Source organism: Asterias amurensis, chromosome 10 (genome assembly GCF_032118995.1).
Source record: "Asterias amurensis chromosome 10, ASM3211899v1".
NCBI classification, from domain to species: Eukaryota; Metazoa; Echinodermata; class Asteroidea; order Forcipulatida; family Asteriidae; genus Asterias; species Asterias amurensis.
In genome coordinates this window covers 18334694-18355207 of record NC_092657.1, presented here as the reverse complement: position 1 = coordinate 18355207, position 20514 = coordinate 18334694, and the positions used below count along the sequence as shown (strand labels likewise).

At 39.2% G+C, this 20514-nt stretch overlaps 1 protein-coding gene across 1 annotated transcript; it reads left to right on the top strand.

Annotated features, from left to right (window-relative positions):
- Positions 1 to 2014: 2014 nt before the first annotated feature.
- Positions 2015 to 20509, top strand: LOC139942768 (uncharacterized; the record flags this gene model as incomplete). The annotated part of the gene is made up of 4 exons (XM_071939559.1): positions 2015 to 2033; positions 14311 to 14418; positions 16217 to 16366; positions 20365 to 20509. Coding segments are annotated over exons 2-4 (399 nt in total), but the record flags the coding sequence as incomplete, so codon positions are not given.
- Between the last annotated feature and the right edge of the window lie 5 nt (positions 20510 to 20514).

The window sequence follows — 20514 nt, the reverse complement described above, 5'->3', positions numbered from 1 at the left end:
CATTTTATAGGCAATTCCGATTAAGACAGGTCAAAAGATCAAGAAAAGGTCACCAACATATCCGTTTGTGAAGTTAAGCTCTTTCATATTATGATGTATAAATTGTCAAAATATTATTATTATTTTTTTTTAAAGATGAAATTGATTGATATTGACATGAAATAAATGTATCTTAAAATGACCCCCCACAAATATGTACGACTGTAGAAGAGACTAACAAACCGAAAGGGAAATGTATGTCGAAAACGCCTTGATCACAGACAATACGAAGCCACATGTAAGTACCGACCGGGCCCGACTTTGCTTAACTTCAGTTATCGGACCAGAACCGGTACCTTCAACGTAGTATGGTCGTAGTTCCTGAGATATGAATTTTTTAAATTTCAACTTCCGATTTTAACCGGAAAGAAGAAAGGGTCAAAATGGGGTCAATACGAAGCGTGTGAAAGACGTCTTATATCAAAACAGAATATCAGGGAAATACGTCTTACCAAGATAGACTATCAGGGAAACACGTTTTCCCAGAATAAGATATCGGGGAAAGACGTCTTACCAAGATAGTATCAGGAAATGAGTCTTACCAAGAAAGAGTATCAGGGAAAGACGTTTTTCCAGAATAAAATATCGGGGAAAGAGGTCTTACCAAGAAAGAATATCAGGGAAAAAAGTTTTCCCAGAAAAAAATATCAGGAAAGACGTCTTACCCGGATACAATATTAGGGAAAGACGTTTTCCCAGAAATAAGATTTTGGGGAAAGACGTCTTACTTGGATATAATATCAGGGAAAGACATCCCAATATTTCACATTTCCGAGATTATTATCTCGGAAATTTGTTAGCGCGGATTGTCACTTTAAGCTTCCGTAAGTTACAACGTGTCAACACACAGCATTTTGGTTTTGTGCCAATATTAAAGTCACCTGGAAGCTTTTGTCACTAAAACATGTGTTTTGATGAGTGGAATATCAATAAACGATTAACTAAGGTTTACAAAACTTAGTTTCCATGTTATTTACAAATTTGAAGAAAACAAACCGACCGAGAGGACGCTGTTCGTCACGTCAATCGAGGCGCGATGAATCGCATGCAGTGCCAACACAAGATAGTGACGCTTGGCGCAAGCTAAAAACATGCCCTCAACGTTGAAACAATACCTGCTTTTGTTCACGTTAGGCAAATGCTATTTTAGGTTCGTTACGTCTTTCAGGTACCTTTTTCGACGTCCCCACTAGCTGGAAAACTGTTGGAATGGCGTCATGTTTTAAAACAGAACTTTTTTCTTCATGTGAAAATGTGTAGTCTATTCCGGATTCTCGAAGCAGGACGGCTCGAATGTTTGCTGCACAGCGCTGGAAATTACGTCGGACCGGACCACTTTGCAAACTGACCCCATCTTTAGTTGTTTTGCTTCATCCAGCAGCAATACACCTGGGGCGACACTGCCGGAAAAATGCAAGATAACAACTTTTTCGAAACGTACAAACTCACGACCAATACTTGAATGTACCGTTGCACGTACGTGTGTTCGATGTTCGATCGAGGCAAAGTCTGCCTCGATTGACGTCACCTAAATGGTAGGCGGAGTCACCCCCACCCAACTTTATTTGTTTGTTTAAACATATAAATCGTTAAAAACAACCACATAATGATACTCTTATGTTTGAAAAGAAAATATATTTCCAGGTGGCTTTAAGGTTCATGCTAAATACCATAAACAGCGGGGGGGGGGGGAGGGGAAACAAATTTATGAAATTAAATCAGAGTGGGAAGCGGCACTTATGGTAACAGAAAGTAGCCCTTTAACACAGTTTGCTAAAATGTCCGACCACTGGTTCCAAATAAAAAGCGCTCTGACGTCACTTTGTTTTTGACCAATCACGCTGAGAATCCGAAAGGACGGTGATGTCTTTTGGGCGTGGTCTGAGCCAGTACTGTACACACTTTTGCGGCGTGATTGTTATAAAAGGTGTACACGTACCACTAAAATCATCAAATTCAGCATTTATCTCGGAGAGCAAGACAGCTTACACAAGGTAAGTTATTATTATATGCATATGAAACACTGGTTGAATGATTGAACAGTTTAAAGTAGGCCATCATAAATATAGGTTTTCTCGGTCAAATTCGGCAAATGAGCAGCCAATTTCATTTTCAGGCGCTCGAATTAAAGCTATTTTGCCTCACCGGTTTTTACTGCGCTTCAAATTCAGAATTCGGTCATTCAATTTCGTTTTGAGACATTCAAGTTCCTAGCACACTCATTCTTTTTCATGACACACAATCATCATTCAATTTAGCAAAGCTGGTTCGACTAGAGATTTTGCTGATTTAATTATTTTCAATTTCGTAAAGAGGCATCAATTTCGCTCACCGAGAATTCAAACAAGTACGACTAAAGAAATACGAATAAATAGATAAACTGTATAAGGCAAACCGTTTCGTACCATCACATGTTCAAGATGGAATGCTTCCTTCAAAAAGGCGAAGTCGAGCTGAAGAATCGATCTTTCAATAAATGAAAATTTGTTTCCAGTAGACTTTACATTGGGCCCAATAAGGGTTGTTTTATTTTTTTATTTCTTTATTTTTGGGGGAGACCTTCAATGGTTAACTGACCAAGACCTGACATTTGAATGTGTGTGAATGTTGTTTTTTTTTTTTTTATTTTTTTTTTTTAAGTTTTTCCAGTTGTTGTTTTTTGTAAATATTCACCAACTATCTGTTGGCGTGCCAAACATCTTGGCATTTATGTTCAGGAGTGCCAAAACATTAACCGCATGCCTTTAACATTCGTATAAGGAAACAAAAAGTTAACCAAGCGTTTTTAAGACTGCACAACTATTAGAATTGACTGCCTCAAACTGAAATTGAATGACTAAACACACGCCTCAAAAACACTCCTGCTAATTTGAATGCAGCTTCGGTGAGTTGTTAAATTGAATGATTAATTTGTTAAATCGAATGACGTAAAAGTAGATTTTACTAGTTTTAAAATGAAATAGAATGACCCTTTTTTAGTAACATTCGATTTCGTGCGAAAAAGAATAGGCTGGTGGTTAAATTGGCTGCTCATTTTCCGAAATTTACCGAGAACACCTATACAAAAGACTTTAAATCAAAGACTCAGGCCGGTGTTTACTGTACCTGCACCCCCAATAAATACGTTAGGGTTTGGGTACTTTTTGTACGACACAAACACAAACATCCACAGAGATTTACATTCAACTTACGCTTTTATAAAACTGAACGTTTCCCTTGTATAGGTGTTCCCGGCCAATTTCAGCAAAAAGTCATGCAATTTCATTGACATGCATTCGAATTCACGAAGTTTCCCGTAATCCTCTCAAACTAGGGTTTCTTTTTAGCTCTTAATGCATTCAATTTCGTTTTCGTGCACACATGATCTGCAATTTTCTCGTTCAGATTCGCTTCAGTGATTCTATTTCATTTTTTAGGTATTCGAGACTACACTTTGACCATAATTAAGTTGAATTTCTACCACCTATTTACAATTGATGCATTCGAACTAAGACTCACCGAAGCAAACGTGATTTTGCTGCTAGTTTGAGTTTTCTTTTTTATTTATGTGCAACGAATTTCAACTTCTTTGCATTCAAATTAAAGATGACTTGTAATGGCTTTGTGACACGAGTAAACTGAAAATTAGAGCTCACTAACACAGATGTTTATCTATAGGTGTTTCCATGTACATTTGTCACACCATGGGGCTGTATTTCCCCTGGCTGACTATACAGTGGACCGCTAAACCGAGACGATGACACACAAAAATGATTCTTAGTGAAACATTGTCTGCATTAACCAAAAATTTACTTAATTTATTAACAACGAAAATATTAATCCCCTACAAAGTCAATGAAACCCTAGTCATACACAATACAAATCAATGAGCTAGTTCCGTTCTTTGTTCCACAAAATTCTTCCTCCACTGAGGTGCACTTTTGTCCTCGCTACACCACAAATCTGTCAATAAAGCAAAGTCACTCTAAGACAATGCAATCTTAATTACCCGCCACCAATTGTCTCTCAATGCATGATTGTTCAATGCAGGCAAATGTTCAATCTCGTAGTTTTCTCCGATTATATGGGGGGGGGGTGTGTGTTTACTTGCCCATCTCCTTTGAGTGGCGATACTGCAGTCTTCCCTATAGACGGCTGGAGCTCTTTATAGCTTCTCCTCAGCAGTTTTTACGTCTGCCCCATGAGTTGTTGGCCTTCGAGTTCTCATACATAGGTAGTTACAGCCAACTCAAACCGGTTGATATTTTGCTGGTTGAATTCGTTGGTCTCGTCTTCTCAGCCAAAACCCACTCAGGATTCTTTGGCAAGGGTCCACTCAGGACAGTTCTGACAAATCCACACAGGATTTGATGATAAAGTCCACACAGGACAAGCTCTGAGAAGTTTGTTTTCATCCACTCAGGATATTAAACTTCTGATGAATCCACACAGGATAAAGTCCACCCCGGACAGAGATGTTGCGAGCCTTGTGTCAGAACATTATTCATACGGACTGCTCTCATCCAAATTCAACTCAAGACTGGCTAGAAACTACTGCACAACCCACCAGAACAATACATAACAAAGGGAACCCATTCCCTAGGACAATACAAGTAAATACCAACATTCCTTAAAAGCCCCACCCCAAATACTGCCCTCTCTGACACCCTGAAGCCCTAATTTAAATATAATTGGCGCCCTCTTGGGACCCTCTTGGCCTGCCTCCAAACTTTTGACAGCCTTAAAGGAGCTAAATTAAAGAGGTAACCTCGCACATATAAAACACAGCACAACATATAAGTTAAACATACTCTAAACTAATTAACTGGGCATTGCATAAAATAAACATGGCACTTGTGACACACTATTTACATCATTTTGTTTTCTTAATTGTAATAATTGTTCCCATTGCTTGCCTTATTACCTTTAAAGTTAAAGCCTATGTCCGATAACATTGAAATGATTTTTTTTATTTTTTATTTGGCTTAAGCCTTAGGGTTCGTTCTCAAATTTACAAATAAGTTAAACTCAATGTTAACCTGTTATTTTTTTCACAGGTTCTTTCTTTGTTTGTTATACATTTGTTATATTTGTGTTATTGTTCTGGGTTATGTTTTGTCTCCATCTTCTTCTTCTTTAACCTTCAATGATCTGACGTGCAAGATACCTTGGCATGTAGGTCTGGCTATGGTTATACCATCTGACGCATTTTTCATGAGTTATCTGTCCAACATAGGCAGCAACGAATGAGTATAAGTACATAGGCATAACGAAAAATCTTAACTTGAATACAAAAATTTGGAAAATGTTTGCCCAGTAGTGAAAATGAATGGTTGACCAGCTCTAGCTGCCTGGCTTTAATGAAATTGAATGAGTCTTGCGGCCTGATAAAATTGAATGATGTTAGTTGACCAGTGAATGCTAACTAGGAGTTAAAATGACTGGATTTTTGCTGAAGTTGGCCGGGAAAACCTATAATAATTTTGTTGGACCCTCTTAATGTAAATAAGTGAAAAACCACTCTTATAATATCGAAGTCTTATACAGCGCACGTATCTACCAATTAACAAGGTACTCAATGCGCTGAGTATCTATATAGGGTGCGTTCGTTAAGCTTCCCCGGGTCGACCCCGGGGTGCGTATTTGTTTTCCTAGGACGAACGTGGGCAATTTACATAAATGGGCGTAGTTAGAAACTGTACATTTTTCCATGCACATGCGTACTTCGACGTAATAACTCACGCATATTAAACATGTACACATACACCCATACACGCACACATGTTACATGTACCATGTAAAACTGCGTATTTTGTACAACTCTACCTTTTGTTTATAAATGCGTCGCGCTTGCTTTCATTGCCAAGTCTTGATTGCCCGATAAAATATGTTTGGATATGGTTGGGAGGGGGTGGGGGGTGTGGGGGGAGGTCAATTATGAAAATAGGCTGACGGTCATAATGAACGGCTGTGGTCCCTAATGTTTTTTGATGAAATTTAATAGTACACTGCATTACAAACGTCACCAATATGCATCTGACCACATAAAATTATGCAACAAAAATAATGTGTTTTTTTTCTCCCAGAGGTTGGTTATCTAATGCATATTGGAAATCAACTGAAAATACTGGTCTTCGACAATAATTACCAAATGTGCCTAGTTTAAAAATAGACCATGGGTGGTATATCTCCATGGTTAGACCATGGAGGAAGAAATATAGGAGGTAGACTGGTTCATCACAACCTATATACACCATTGTGTGAAGCGATAGTAGAAGAAGTGCAGGTTGTGTTGTCCCCATTTATTTACCGCGACTATTTTCATTTCACATACCACCACCAGTGGCCCAAGGTCCCTTGCGGTCATCACTAACGCTCGTGCGTGCGCGAGAGGGTTTTTCGGACAAAAACACGCCCATTTTATGTTATATGCCCACGTTCGTCCTAGGAAAAAAAAAATACGCACCCGGGGTCGACCAAGGGAAGCCAAACGAAAGCACCCATTATTACAGTTGAGACAAACTTCCGACCCACGGCGCTGCGATATCTGCGATATCCAATTATCCGCTGGCGCACGGTATACCTCGCCCCCTCGAGGACGAGGTTGCGCCGGGCGCCGCCATGTTTTGTTTTAGGTGCCGCAATGTTGTTTTCACTTCAAGTGGTGCCCGCACCCTGCTAAAATGATGCGTCCTGGCCAGGGGTCAATTTCGGGGTACGCGTGGGTTGGGGATATGTGTTGTTTGTGACGTCACAATCAAAGTGCGAGCGTGTAGTAACTTCGGGGTTGGTTATCATGGGGTTGGTTATCCTAGGGTTGTCAGGGGGTCTGCGTTGTTTATACCCGTCAGGATGTCAGAGTCATAGCGCGAGCGTCCAGTAACCTCGCGCGTACAGTAAAAGCAAAGAACAGTGCACGGGATCACAACCAAAGCACGACGGAGTTGGGGGTTATTATATACTTGATTCAAGTCCCATTCTCGTGTGAGAGGTCCCTCAGTCATTACCTCAACTTATTATGAAACAACCCGTAGCATAAAGTACAGTGCGCGCTCGCCGTCAAAAATGTGGTCTCGGAAATGGGACTTGACGAGGTCGTTTCTTACTCTGCACGTTGCTATTGGAAAATCTCCCCAAAGTGGGAGATGTAGAAAACCAATGGGAGCGTAGAAGCGCTGCCCCCTGCCGGTAAAAATATTCATTATACTCTGTGACATCACAGTAGCAGACATTGTAATGCACGCGTCTATACGCGGCACGCGCGTGGGGGGGGGGGGGGGTAAACTCATTAGCAGGCAAAGGGGTGTCGGTGTCATAAGTAGTTTTATTGCACTTCCCAAAATTCAAATTTTGCAAACAAAACCGACCCCAATGTATGTAACAAGGTATTATTTATATTCAAATGAACATTAAGGGATTTTTTTTATAATTATTGGTTATTAGAAAATGTATTTCAGTCATCAACTAAGTACTTAACCCACAAGTGACAAGTGAACTAGTCTTCTTTTTGGGTGCGTTTGATTGGTCAAAACGTATCACGTAACAATATTACATATTCATAAGTGAATACATTTACATACTCGGCGACTGCGACATCGTCAAGTCCCTGTCCCGCATGCGGAACAGGTTTTGGAATGCAGGGCATCACAAAACAGTAGTGTCCTGGGGATGGCACGAGATTGGGACTTGAGTCAAGTCTGGGGTTATAAAAGCACGTGGGACAGGGAGAGTGAAGGGGCACACAGTGGTACGTCTGTGGGAAGGGGCCGGGGAACGGCCAGGACGGGAACAAATTAAAAGGGGGAAATAATACGGAAAAGGGCAAAGGAAAAGGGGACCAATGATGACATGGGTAACTGAAAAAAAAAATCAACAGGGAAAATTATACGAAACAGAGAAAGAACCACTAGCGCGGAACGGAACAACTTGAGTTTATGGGCCGGTAAACAGTGCATGCAAAGAACAAACACGCACGGAATCACGGGGAGGGGGGCACGAGTTAGACTGATGTGGGACGGTTCAGGAAGGGGAACACAGTGGTATTCCTGTGAAATGGGGGACGGGGGAACGGCCAAACAATGACGGAGAGAATGAGCAGGGCTGGGGTAAGGACATGAAAAAATAACAGGGACTATGACGATATGGGATATGGGAAACTGAACTGGGAAAAATCAAACCGTAAAAACAGGGATAGAGCCACTATAAGTGGGACCCGCGCAAAACTGGAAAACATGAGTTATGGGCAAACACTGACATGCAAAGAACAATGCCAACGCACCGGACCGCGGGGAAGGGAGGCAGGAGGCGCGGGATTATGGAACGGGGAAAGGGAAGGAACACACGATGGAACAGGGAGTGGAGGAAGGGCAAAATAATTTATGGGAAAATAAACGGGCTGGGAATATATATAGGGAAAGGGAAAACAAAGGGACTTGAAAACGGTACAGGACCGGAAAATAATAAACTGCTCGGGAACAATAGTAATCAAACGGTTCGTCGTTACTCAGAGTGTCCCTCCACTTACCCCTCCCCCTTTTCACCACGCTACTTGCAGAATTGAATACGCAATGATGTCTAGCGGTTGTCGCAACGGGGTATAACGGGACAAGTGGCAAGGGAAGCACAATGCAAACACACGGGATTGCGGGGGAACGAAGGCAAACGGAGCGCGGGTTCTATGGCCTGGGACGGGAGAGGGAAGGGGCTCAAGGGGACGGGGGACGGTGGAAGGGGCCGGGATACAATAGGCCTACGGAAAGGGAAAAAACACTTATGAGTCAGTTCAGGTAAATAATTGACATAGTTGCTCACGGTCAAAAAATGTTTTTTTTTTATACTTTGTTGGTGGAAGGGCCTTGGGGTGCAAGTAAACAAAATTGCATTTTCAATTCTATATATAGCCCGTTGCCATGGTTACGGCTCATTTTGTTTTTTGGCCATTTTAGGCCGATTTTGGGGTCTGAAAAACTGGTTTTTAGCTCATATTTACAACTCCACCCCACCAAAATGCAACATTATTTCAAAAAACCTTTTATATCACTACAAAGTATCATCCTTGGCCTTCCTTGAGAAAAAAAATTATTGCTTTAAATATCACTCTTGTGCTATTTTTGCATCATGCATTACAGTATGTTTTTAGAACTTGCAAAATCGACATTTTTACCCTATTTTTGGACCCCAAAATGTCGACTTGCCAGGGGTCTCAGAAAATTTTCCTTTCGGCTGTGATTAGGGCCAACATGGGTCTTTCCATATCTGGTGTCAAAAACTTGGGCAATTGTATCCTGTTGTGACAGTGCTGCCTCAAAACTAGACTTCAAAATCGGCCTAAAATGGCCAAAAAAACAAAATGAGCCGTAACCATGGCAACGGGCTATATATAAAATTGAAAATGCAATTTTGTTTACTTGCACCCCAAGGCCCTTCCACCCACAAAGTATAAAAAAAATTATTTATTGACCGTGAGCAACTATGTCAATTATTTACCTGAACTGATTCTTATAAACAATACGGGATATGAAAGTAATAAACTAAACGTGAAAAAAAAAATAAAAAAATCCGAAACGGGACTGGGAAAGAACCACTAGCAGGACCTGCGCGGCTGGATGGGAGGTCAACAAATAAGGAGAAACGGCAAAAAAAAAAAAAAAAAAAAAAAAAACATCAGCAAGTGTCCCGTGCACAACGCTACATTTGCGGCATTTTAAACATTATTGATTCAGAAATTCAAAATAGTTAACCAATAAACGAAAAGCCAAACAAATAACAACAACAAGGAATCAGCTGTAATCTTGCGTTTGGTTCATTGTGAAACAGTAACATTGTAGTAACTTAACTTCATAGTAATAATGTTACTCTCAAGTTAAGTTATTACAATAACAATCGACTTTTTTTACGAAATTGATTGAGCGAGATGTTTCAGAAAAAAAAAACAAGTTTGAACACAAATTCAGAAACTCATAAAATATAAAGTCTTCCGTCTGAACTACTAAATGAGTTGAACATAAATAACGGGTCATTCCATGTCAGACCAACGCACGTTTTTACCTTAATAGAAATTGCTTGTAGTTCCTAGTGAGCAATTATGCACACAATTTTTAGCCCGATCCGACTTTCCATGTTGTCAGGGCATAAACTGCTAAAATGTATAGATTTTAAAGTAAAGTAAAGTATTTTTAGTAAACATATGTCATAACATGTTAATTTTCATCACAAAGTAATGAGAATTGCATCATCAAACCAAATCTTTTATGATTTTTTTTTCGTTGAAAGTCGATAACCGTGATCTTTAATAATTATGTTATCGTAACCTTTGACCTATTGTTTTTGTATTAAAAAAAAAAGTAACTTCAAAATGTACAACTTCATGAATATTTCTGTACAGTTCGTAGGTTAAAAAATAGTCAATATATAAACTACCATTCTCAAATACCTCAGACAGTTTCGCTATTCCTATTGGTGGAGAGCACGTCACTTGGGTGTGTATAAACCTTTGTTTATGACCAGTAAAAAAGTGTTGAAACATGGGCGTAACACGTGAACTTGCACCTGTGCTCATAAGACAGTTTCTTCATTCATATTGGTCGAGAGCGACAGCTGGAACAGTTGTTCCAAATCACGCGATACGCGCGACGCGCACAGCATTCCCTTATAGGGAGTTGTTTACCCGAGGGCCTTACCATTTCATAGCTGGAGGGGTGTTGTGTTGAAAGAAACCATTGAACAATATTATATTTCTTGCATTATTTTACTTTTTGACCAAAAAGTGTGGATGTTTTTTTGACCGAAAATGTATTTATGAATGGAAATCAACGTGTGTTAAATCGGTTTTCAACTACAGTGGTTTAAACCCGCCGAGGCCTGGTTCTTGTTAATTTACCTTGACTTCGTCTCGGTAAAGTTATCAAGAACCAGGCCTCGTTGGGTTTAAACCACTAGTTGAAAACCTATTCACCACGCATTGATCCCCTTATTTAAAATCCACGAGCAAAACCCATTATTCTGTTTATAATATGACTGAAACTGTTCACGATTGTTTGTATTCATGTTGAGGGCTAATGTGGTCCCACCGAATCATTCTTCACATTATCAGCAGTGACGTACCCGTGTTGTTTTTTCGTTGTAACGAGAGCTCGGCGATTTGTCTTGTTTTTACCACGTGGATATAACCCAAGTATTGAACGTACGTTACACCTGCCTCATTTGTCTTTTGTTTATAACTTAAAGCCATTGACACTTTCGGTAAACAGTGTTGTTCAAAGGCCCACACTTCGTGTATCACAACTTATATAAAAAAATAGCAAACCTGTGAAAATTTAGGCTGAATCGGTCATCGGAGTCGGGAGAAAATAACGGGAAAACCCACCCTTGTTTCCGCTTGTTTCGCCGTGTCATGACACGTGTTTAAAATAAATCTGTAATTCTCACCATTACCTTTTTAGTCAGGTGGCTTAGCGAAATTACCGTTACACGGCGGACAAAAGCACCATTTTTGGCACAGGGCTTCCTAAGGGTCTATTAAATAAATTAGCCGAGGAGCCCTCCATAATTGTTGTTATTTTTATGTAAATCGCAAAATTTCAAAATGGCCGCCAAATATGACAAAATAGCATTTTTATTGAGTCCTGGGGGTCATACAAACCTAAGGGTGGATGCTAAATAAGTGACTTACAGGTAGTTTGACAACATATGAGTACAACATCTTTTTTTTTTTTTGCTTTTTAAACATCGCAGATACTCAACTAGGGGGCGGATCCAAATATTCTGAAGACAGGGGGTTTCTGGCAACAGTTTTTAGTTTCACATAATCATAATGCTCACCATACACATAGTAACCCCCATTTACAGAATATAATATAAATATTTGTTAAAAATAATAATAATAACAACAACTGTTTGTAAAGCGCCAAATTACAAACTATGTAGTTGTAACTATGTTTTGTTTTATTTATCTATTGTTTTCTTCTGGTTTTGTGGTGGAGTTGGAGGTCGATCATCCTCCGATCTGTGTCTCTGTTAAGGTTTCCGAAATACTACTGCTTAGAATTCCTTTGGGTCATGGACATTAGTGGTTGCGCATATCATGTATTTTTGACAAAGTTATCTTTCTCTGTATCCGAGCCCACAAGGTGCACGATTCGGTTACAATTGATTCATCTATGCACATGCGACCTGAAAAATAATCCAAGGAGAATTGCCCATTCATCTGATTGCATTTGAGAGGCTGACAATCTGTGGCTGGGAGATCTCCTTTGTTGGGAGGCCCTGATCATTCTGCTGGAAGTTCTCCAGGATATCTCTCACATTTTCGAGAAGTCATTCTTCTTGAAGTTGCTTCAGCAGGAAGTATCTGTTCCCGAGAGCATCCATAACTAATAAAAACAACAGGTTTTCTTTGAGCCAAAAAGCTCCACCTGAATCTTTCACACTGTTCTTATGCTCATGAGCTTGATTATAGCGATCACATAGAACTAACTGAAAGGACCAAGTGCACACAAAACTTCCCCAACTCATCATTAACAGGGCAAGGAGCTCATCACTGATGCGGACAGCAGGCATCCTCCATGAGTAGTTTACACGGTTCATGACAAAGAACAGCAGTGTAAGTTCCTGCAAGAAAATCAACATACAGAAAGAGGGGAGGATTCTCTCTGTGAGCCCGATGAAGATGAGAATGAGGTTTTTTGTCTAATGGGTCCAAGTATATGAAAGTAGGATTTCTCATCTGTTTCTTTTCTTCAAGCTGTGGCAGACTCTTTATCTTTGGGGCCCTCAATGAGCATGACACCCTAACTCATGGAGATGTGCACAGACAAGAGAGTGATCTTGTCGGCTTGCCTATCGAGTTTCTGTGTGGGATGCCTTCAGATACATGTCAGCCACACAAGATAATGCTTCCTCTTAGAAAAATGTCGTCCGGTCCGGCCAGAAACTTCAAGCAGAGACATCCCCAAGCTTATTCCAGAGTGCCTTTTGTGTTAGCATACCACCTACATGTAGCACATGCTTACTCTCGCAGTGAGAATCTGGTCATTTCTTCTGTACCGACTTTGCCAGGGTGAACACAGGTTGGTCGAAGTAATGTCTGGGATTATTCATTGACTAAGACATTTTACAGTGTCTCTCAACATCCATTGCATGCTTGATTATAGCAGGAGTGGGGACTTCTCAAAGAATAGGAGAGTTTGTTGTTAATGTTAATGCTCTACCGATCTAAGCACCTCTCGACTTAAAACATAACACGTATACAATCTGGCATTACTTTAAAGCCATAACACTTTCGGAACAGAAACAAAAGTTCACAGATTTACAAATACCTTACAGGGCTTACAAAGGGTAATGGTAAAAGACTTCTCTTGAAATATTATTCCATGAAATGCTTTACTTTTTGAGAAAACATTAAAACAATTATCAATTCTCGACTACGAAAATTACGGATTTACAGTAAACAAATGTCATGACACGGCGAAACGTGCGAAAAAAAGGTAGGGTTTTCCCGTTTTTTTCTCTCGACTACGATGACCGATTAAGCCTAATTTTTTACAGGTTTGTTATTTTACATATAAGTTGTGATACATGAAGGGTGGGCCTTTGACAACACTGTTTACCGAAAGTGTCCAATGGCTTTAAAGAAATGGCTGGTATATAATAGGCTTAGTAGCTGTCGGGAAAGAGTGTGCTTTTCCTTTCCTGTGTACACCGATTGTTTTTTATAAGCGTAACAATCCCCTATATATACTTCGAAAAAAATGAGAACTCATTGAAAGTGTCTTTTACACTGGTCTAAAGTAGTTATACAAAAAAGGAAGAAAAAAAGTGATATTCTGTTATGTAGGCCGCCATTTTGAATTTTTGCGATTTACATAAAAAGAAATTACAAATTCTGGAGGGCTCCTCGACTAGTATTGATTAATATACCCTTAGGAAGCCCTGTGGGAAAAAAGTGTGCTTTTGTCCGCCGTGTAATGGTAACCTTTATATTTTACGCTTAGCAACCTGACTATATGTAAACCCTGTAAGTTATTGGCAAATCTCTGAACTTAATTTTTTTTTCTCTGTTCCGACGTACGATATCCAACAGTTTGTATGATGCATTTCATTTTGAAGATCAAACTGATTTATATCCAATAAGAGGTAATTTAATCCATACTTTACAAACTGTTTTTTCTGTGTGTGGGTTTGGTCCTTAGCAAGTGGAAGGTTTCTGTTGGTGTCAGTACAACTTAAACTTATATGAAAATAAGAGATTCATTGTATTTTCAATTCTTTGTTTTTATTCCTTTAACAATATAGTAAAATGGCCGAGCTTTCTTACTCAGTGCTCGTCGTATGCATGCTTGGTTTGGTGCAGATCATTGCAAGTACTGATCAAGAAACATGTGACAAGGAGCTTCCCGAGTCGTAAGTTTTTCAATATTTTCTCAAGCAGTAGACCGATTGCGCTGTCAATACTAACATGTGATCATGTGATTGGTATATAAAAACACAGCTACACCAGTACAGACATAATATATGAGCAGGCGCGTACTGATGGACCATAATTGGTTGTATTTCCATAATAAAACACATTTTACTAAAAACGAAGCCCTTTCAATAAAAGTAAAAATGTTGTGACATTGATTTAAATCAGATGTTGTGTTTGATAAATCCAGAATTCTACTACTTAAGAGGTGTCTTTTGAGAGTATGGTTAGATTATACGTAACTAAATTGCCGAGGTTTGAGCGAGCTCATGCGCCGTGGTTAGTGCGGTATGCACGGCGTGAAGTCGGGCTATGCCGAAAGAGACCTCAAAGTTGTCCGACTCTTGCTGACAGCTACCCCTTCTTATTAAATAAGTTAAGGTTGACAATAAAAGAATGCGCAGCTTTTCAAGGAGATTTGTTTTTGCTTTATATCGGCAGTAAAATCATTACAACAAAACCACACTTTCCGTGCACAAACACAATTATGACTTCGTGTGAGCATTCTTGTAGAATTTCCTCGGTTTCTTTTTTTTCAGCAACCGCTTAAGTCCCAAGGTACAAACTCAAGACTATTCTTCAGTGATTTCGAGAATAAAAGCCTCTATTAAAACAAACAAACAAACGCAACAATAATCATAAGTCTTTTTTATGCACGTTGATATGCAGATGCCGTGTTTGTTGATGTGTAATACCCATCTCAGGTCACGTGACGTTCGCAGCACAATCGGTCTAAAAGACCTGCTTGAACGAAAATGTCAAGTCGTGAACTTTGCTGAATTCCACTTAAAATGTTTTCGATGAATAAGGAAATCGAGTCATAAGATTATAAATAGGTTTCAATTGTGTAAAAAAAAACAATCATTTTGTATGCCCTTATCCAGAGCTTTTCTGCGAGATTTGCGAAAAGCCCCGTTACGTAATCACTCTCAAAACGTCATAAGTAGATAAAGCCGCTTTGTTGCGGCGTGGATGTATAACAAAGCAAACTCCCACAAATGACGTCAGCGGCATTGTCCTTTGACGCCTGCTCTCAACGGCAGAAGTGTTTTTAGTTTAAAAAAAACCTTTAGGTAGGGGCCTAATTTTTTAATCGATGATACAAAAAGTTCAGAAGTGTACACATATCAAAATTACATTAAAATTGTGAACAAGTGCATTATAAACAGGTAAAAATACCATTTCTGTTGAAAACATTTCGCTCAGATAGCTGTTTCTGGACACTATCAGTAATTGTCAAAGACCAGGCTTCTCACTTGATTTAACACAATATATGCAGACAAACGAACCTGTACAAATTTAAGCTCAATTGGTCGTCGAACGTGCGAGATGATAATGAACAAACAAAAACACCCTTGTCACTCGAAGTTGTGTTCTCTGAGACGCTTGATTTTGAGACATCAAAATCTAATTTCTGAGGTCTCGAAATAAAATAATACTCGTGACCAAGTAAGGTTCTATGCTAATGATTATTTTGAGTGTAATTATCAATGGCGTCGACTGCCTTTAAAGGGCCTTTTGAGCTTTGTTAGGCATTTTGTTACTCCGGCTCTAAAAACAAAATTCCCTCATTTGACCATCCATTGATTTGTAATGACATAGCTAGCAGGGTTTAATAATGCAACAGACTAGGTTGGATTGTTTTTCTCATCCTCTGGTTATCTCGAATATCAGGAACAACTAGATCCAAACATTATAATCTGTTCCTTGATGTGTTATATTTTACCTTCTCCACAGTTGTTGTGCTGGAAAGGAAGTTCCTACAGCATCCCCACCTGAGTGGCCATCGAGCCAGAGTCCAGCAGGTGGATCTGAAGCAAACATTAATGCTACGCTCTGTGTCCTCTACAGACAAGTCAATTGTTTGGTGTGTAACCACCCGTATCAGTAAGTTTTGATATCCGTCTTTGACTGACGCACGTGATACGCAATAGTTATCAAAAGTAAAAATTCATTTTCTTTTTGTAAAACTTATAGGCCTACATGAGCATGTTTTGAGTTATTAATAACACAATGCAATTTATTTGTCATAACTGATACGTGTGTATGACGTGTAATATATTTTATGTTTAAATACCGATCTTTACTGTTATCATTACTAATTCGGCCTTTCCTTGGCTTCATTGAATTATGAACATTGCACAAATTAATATACAAATATTGTTCACTCCAATGTTGGTCCAAATATGCACGATTTGTGCCCCAAATCACATAACACCAACGTTAACAAATATTTACTCAGACATTGACGTACAAAAAAAATCATATACACTAGCGCTGGCTATGGGCTGGGTCATGAGTCTGGGCTGAATAATAATGTGTGAAAACTTGATGAGTAAATGTGTTGGGAACGCAAGTTGAGTACCTTCTTACGCAATGTTGGGCTACGTGGCGATTTGGCTAGTACCCTCGAGAGTTGTGTCAGAAATGTTACGCATAGTTGGGTAACTGTTTAACACAGAAATTTAGTAAATTGCGACGCAACCCCTACTGCGTAAACCCTCCAAACGACTACATGTGATCACGTGACCAATAGTGGGTATAGAAAAACACAGCTACACACAGTCATGGTCAAATAAAGTGATCAACAGGGGAGTGCAGTTTTGGTCAAAATTATTCGTCAGAAATGATTTGATCAAGTATTGGTTTTGTCGTTCTATCTTACTGAATAAAATTCCCATCCAACATTTGCAGTGAAATATGTGTTCCACAGAATTAAAAAGCAAATGCACCACTTTATAACTTGAGCAACTATACACCATCGTGGAATCGCTCAGGAATCAAACCAGATCGCTCAGTGTTTGAGTGTATAAAACATCCCCTTTCGATACGATATTTGTTTATAAATTCATGCAACTCGAGAACATAGGGCCTTTTTGGATTGAAGAACTGCTTAAAACGCTCAAAATTGTAATTAATACTTATGGAGGTCAACTCAGTTTTCCCGGGGTTTGCTCACTAAATTGAACAGCACCGCCGTTCCATTCATCTTACACAACTGGATCGCATGTCTAAATAAACTAAATAAAATGCTTTTTGCAGTGATGTAATAATAATTTTGATTGGTCTTGAGGAATATAGGGCCTTTTTCGATCCAATTGTTGAACTCCTTTCATATCTGAAGACGTGACCCGTAATGGGTATGTAGTAGTTAGTAAAGTCTGGCTCCATTGGTTTCCCGTATGCAGGCAACGAACACACTTGTTGTACTGGGCACTAGCCCAATACACTCATGCTTCCGTCCACGTGAAAGACGAAGCGAGTGACTCTGTTTTTTTTTTCGTCGGCGAAATCGCGAAATATACTGCTTCAATCTCAGATTTGTGTACAAGTAAAGGGATTTTATATTTAATCACTGCCATAAGTTAAATCTGTCTAAATATCCAGCAATTAAGTGTAAGAATTAACATCCTCGCGATGGATCACCTCGTTATTTTTGAGAGGGGTAAACTGTGTGTGATGATGTATGTTTGCATTATCGACTGTATGATCCCGATTCCAATGAAGAGATCTAGATCTGGAGATGGATTGGAAGAACGGTTAACAGGTTCACAATTAACAATTATTTTTTATTTTTGCTTTTTTCGGTAATATATAGCAAATTTTCTTGAAGATGTTTTCAAAGTGTTGAAATTATGCTGTTTTTTTTCTATAAAATATTTTTGGGAGAACAAAGTCAGTATCGGGTGCAAAAATTAGCAAGAAAAGGGAGGGCTAGATTGGTTTATCCTTTGTTGCTCAATGTCACAACCAACGCATCGGGGTTGTTGTTGCAACCGAGGAAGAACCAAACACTGCAGATATAAATTTGCACTCAAGCCAATCAAGATTATATTTACAAAATATTACCAATTTATTTACAACACAATTCTGCTCTCTGAGTTCCTTTCTGTGGCCACCGCTTAAACAACGAAATTCACGCCTCAAACTACAATAAATCCAACCCTCAAAATTCACTACTTCCAATCCACGAAGTCAGTCACCTCAACTCTTAGCTTTTGGAGTTACAGACTCCGAGTAATCTTAACTAGTTTCTCAGCTTCCTTCTTCTCGCTAAATTCAACAATATTATATATCAAGTACTTTGCAAATTCTCAATGCTTCAACAATCTATCTCCAGTACTTTGCAAATTCTCCATAATTCGACAACATATCACAGAACTTTTCAATAATTCGACCCCAATATGTCACAGTACTTGGTAACCTCTCAATAATCCAACAAGTGTTCAACAACTGTCTATTCTAAGGGTTAACCTCACTCCTTAGGCTCGTCAACTCTCTCGTTGAATCTACACTATCATAGTTCATCAATGTTCGTACAAGTGTTCATTGGATGTTCATCTTGGCATTCTTTCCCAGTTCCAGATTATCCAGTTCAATTGATGCAAAGGTTTCGCCTCTCCGGCTTTCTCATTCACCACCATAGCTCAGTGTATGTTGGCCGACATTCCCATGTGCTTTCTCATGTTACAGAAGCGTCAAATCCTCCACTCTCGGAAATTACTAGCCGGGTGGATAAGGGATATCTATAATAACTAAAAATGAACCAAAACTGTACAAGAACAAGGTCGCTAACATTATGGGATGGTATCGGCACGCTTTCCAATAAAACAATGACAAATTATCAAACTTGCAATTCTCCGCTTTTGGACCAACAATTCCTTTCAACAAAAATGATTTTACAACACAGTTAGCTGTAGCCGCTGCACAGTAGCCAGTAGCGCTTGCCCCAGTAGTTGCACAGTAGCAGCTCGCGTTAGCACTATTTACAACAGCAAATCATGGCCCTATATTTTAGTGTACCACAAAATTTACAAAACAACTATTTGCAACTGCTTCCATTAGTCAATCTGTGACACTCAAATCGTTATCGTTATCGTTATCGTTACCGTTATCGTTATCGTTATAGTTATCGTTATCGTCATCGTTGTCGTTATCGTTATCGTTATCGTTATCGGTATCGTTATCGTTATCGTTTTCGTTATCGCTATCGTTATCGTTATCGCTATCGTTATCGTTATCGTTATTGTTATTGTCATTGTTATTGTTCAGTCTACTACAACAAGCATGACAATTATAACACTCTTTATTGTTTTCAGTTTGGAAATAATTATCAGGCTACATGCACTGTATTCATGGCTGTATGCGAGAACATTATCCGCTCTAGTTTTATTTACCCCCTTTATCTGGAATGGCTGTGACCGCACTGCATATTCATGAATATGTGTGTTTGTGCACGCAAGTGTTGTGAGAAAGAGCAGGGGCTTATTTTCTGTCCGAAATGGGTTAGATTATTAACATTAAAAATGGTTTCAGACACGTGATGATTTTTTTTATCGTGATGTTTCTGAAGAAAAACAAATCCATCACAGCTGTACTTGAAGCAAAAAATGTATTAGTTATGGCTGCATGAATGTGTCAACAGGAACTGAAAAGAAAAATAGATCGAACATTAATTTTTTGTTTGTCGAAACAAAACAATTTACGATAGGTTGGATTGGTGGAATTTCTCCCGATTGTTTCTCTAGGCCGAGCCCGGTCATCTGTACCGAGCATAAACATTATGAAATCTTCCACGGAACAAATAATCTTCTCTGTAAATCACGAACAAGTAAGAGGTCAAGCTGTCATGTTGGCGTCTTGTAACACTTCAAGCAATTGCTCAAAAACGCAATCAAAAAGTTGTTGTTGTATGAATTCGGCCCAATGATCTTGCCCGTATCGTAAAAATTTGATATATATAATTCACGATTTGTAACCCAAGTCGCAAACCTTGACAAAATATTGGTTTGCTAAAAATGACTTTCACAAGCTTACCATGGCATGACAAGCTTTTGACAGCAATACCTTTTATAATCCTTTTTTTTTTTTTTTTTTTTTTGAAGGCCTAAGGCATCGAAATGTTGTATCACCGCTACCGACGAGACGAATGACACGATGATCGGTGGGCCCTTACCCTTCAACGAGTACCTCATTGGGAAATACAGAGCCTTTGATAGAGGCACAAATGGCTTTTACCTCTATCCCAAGAACGA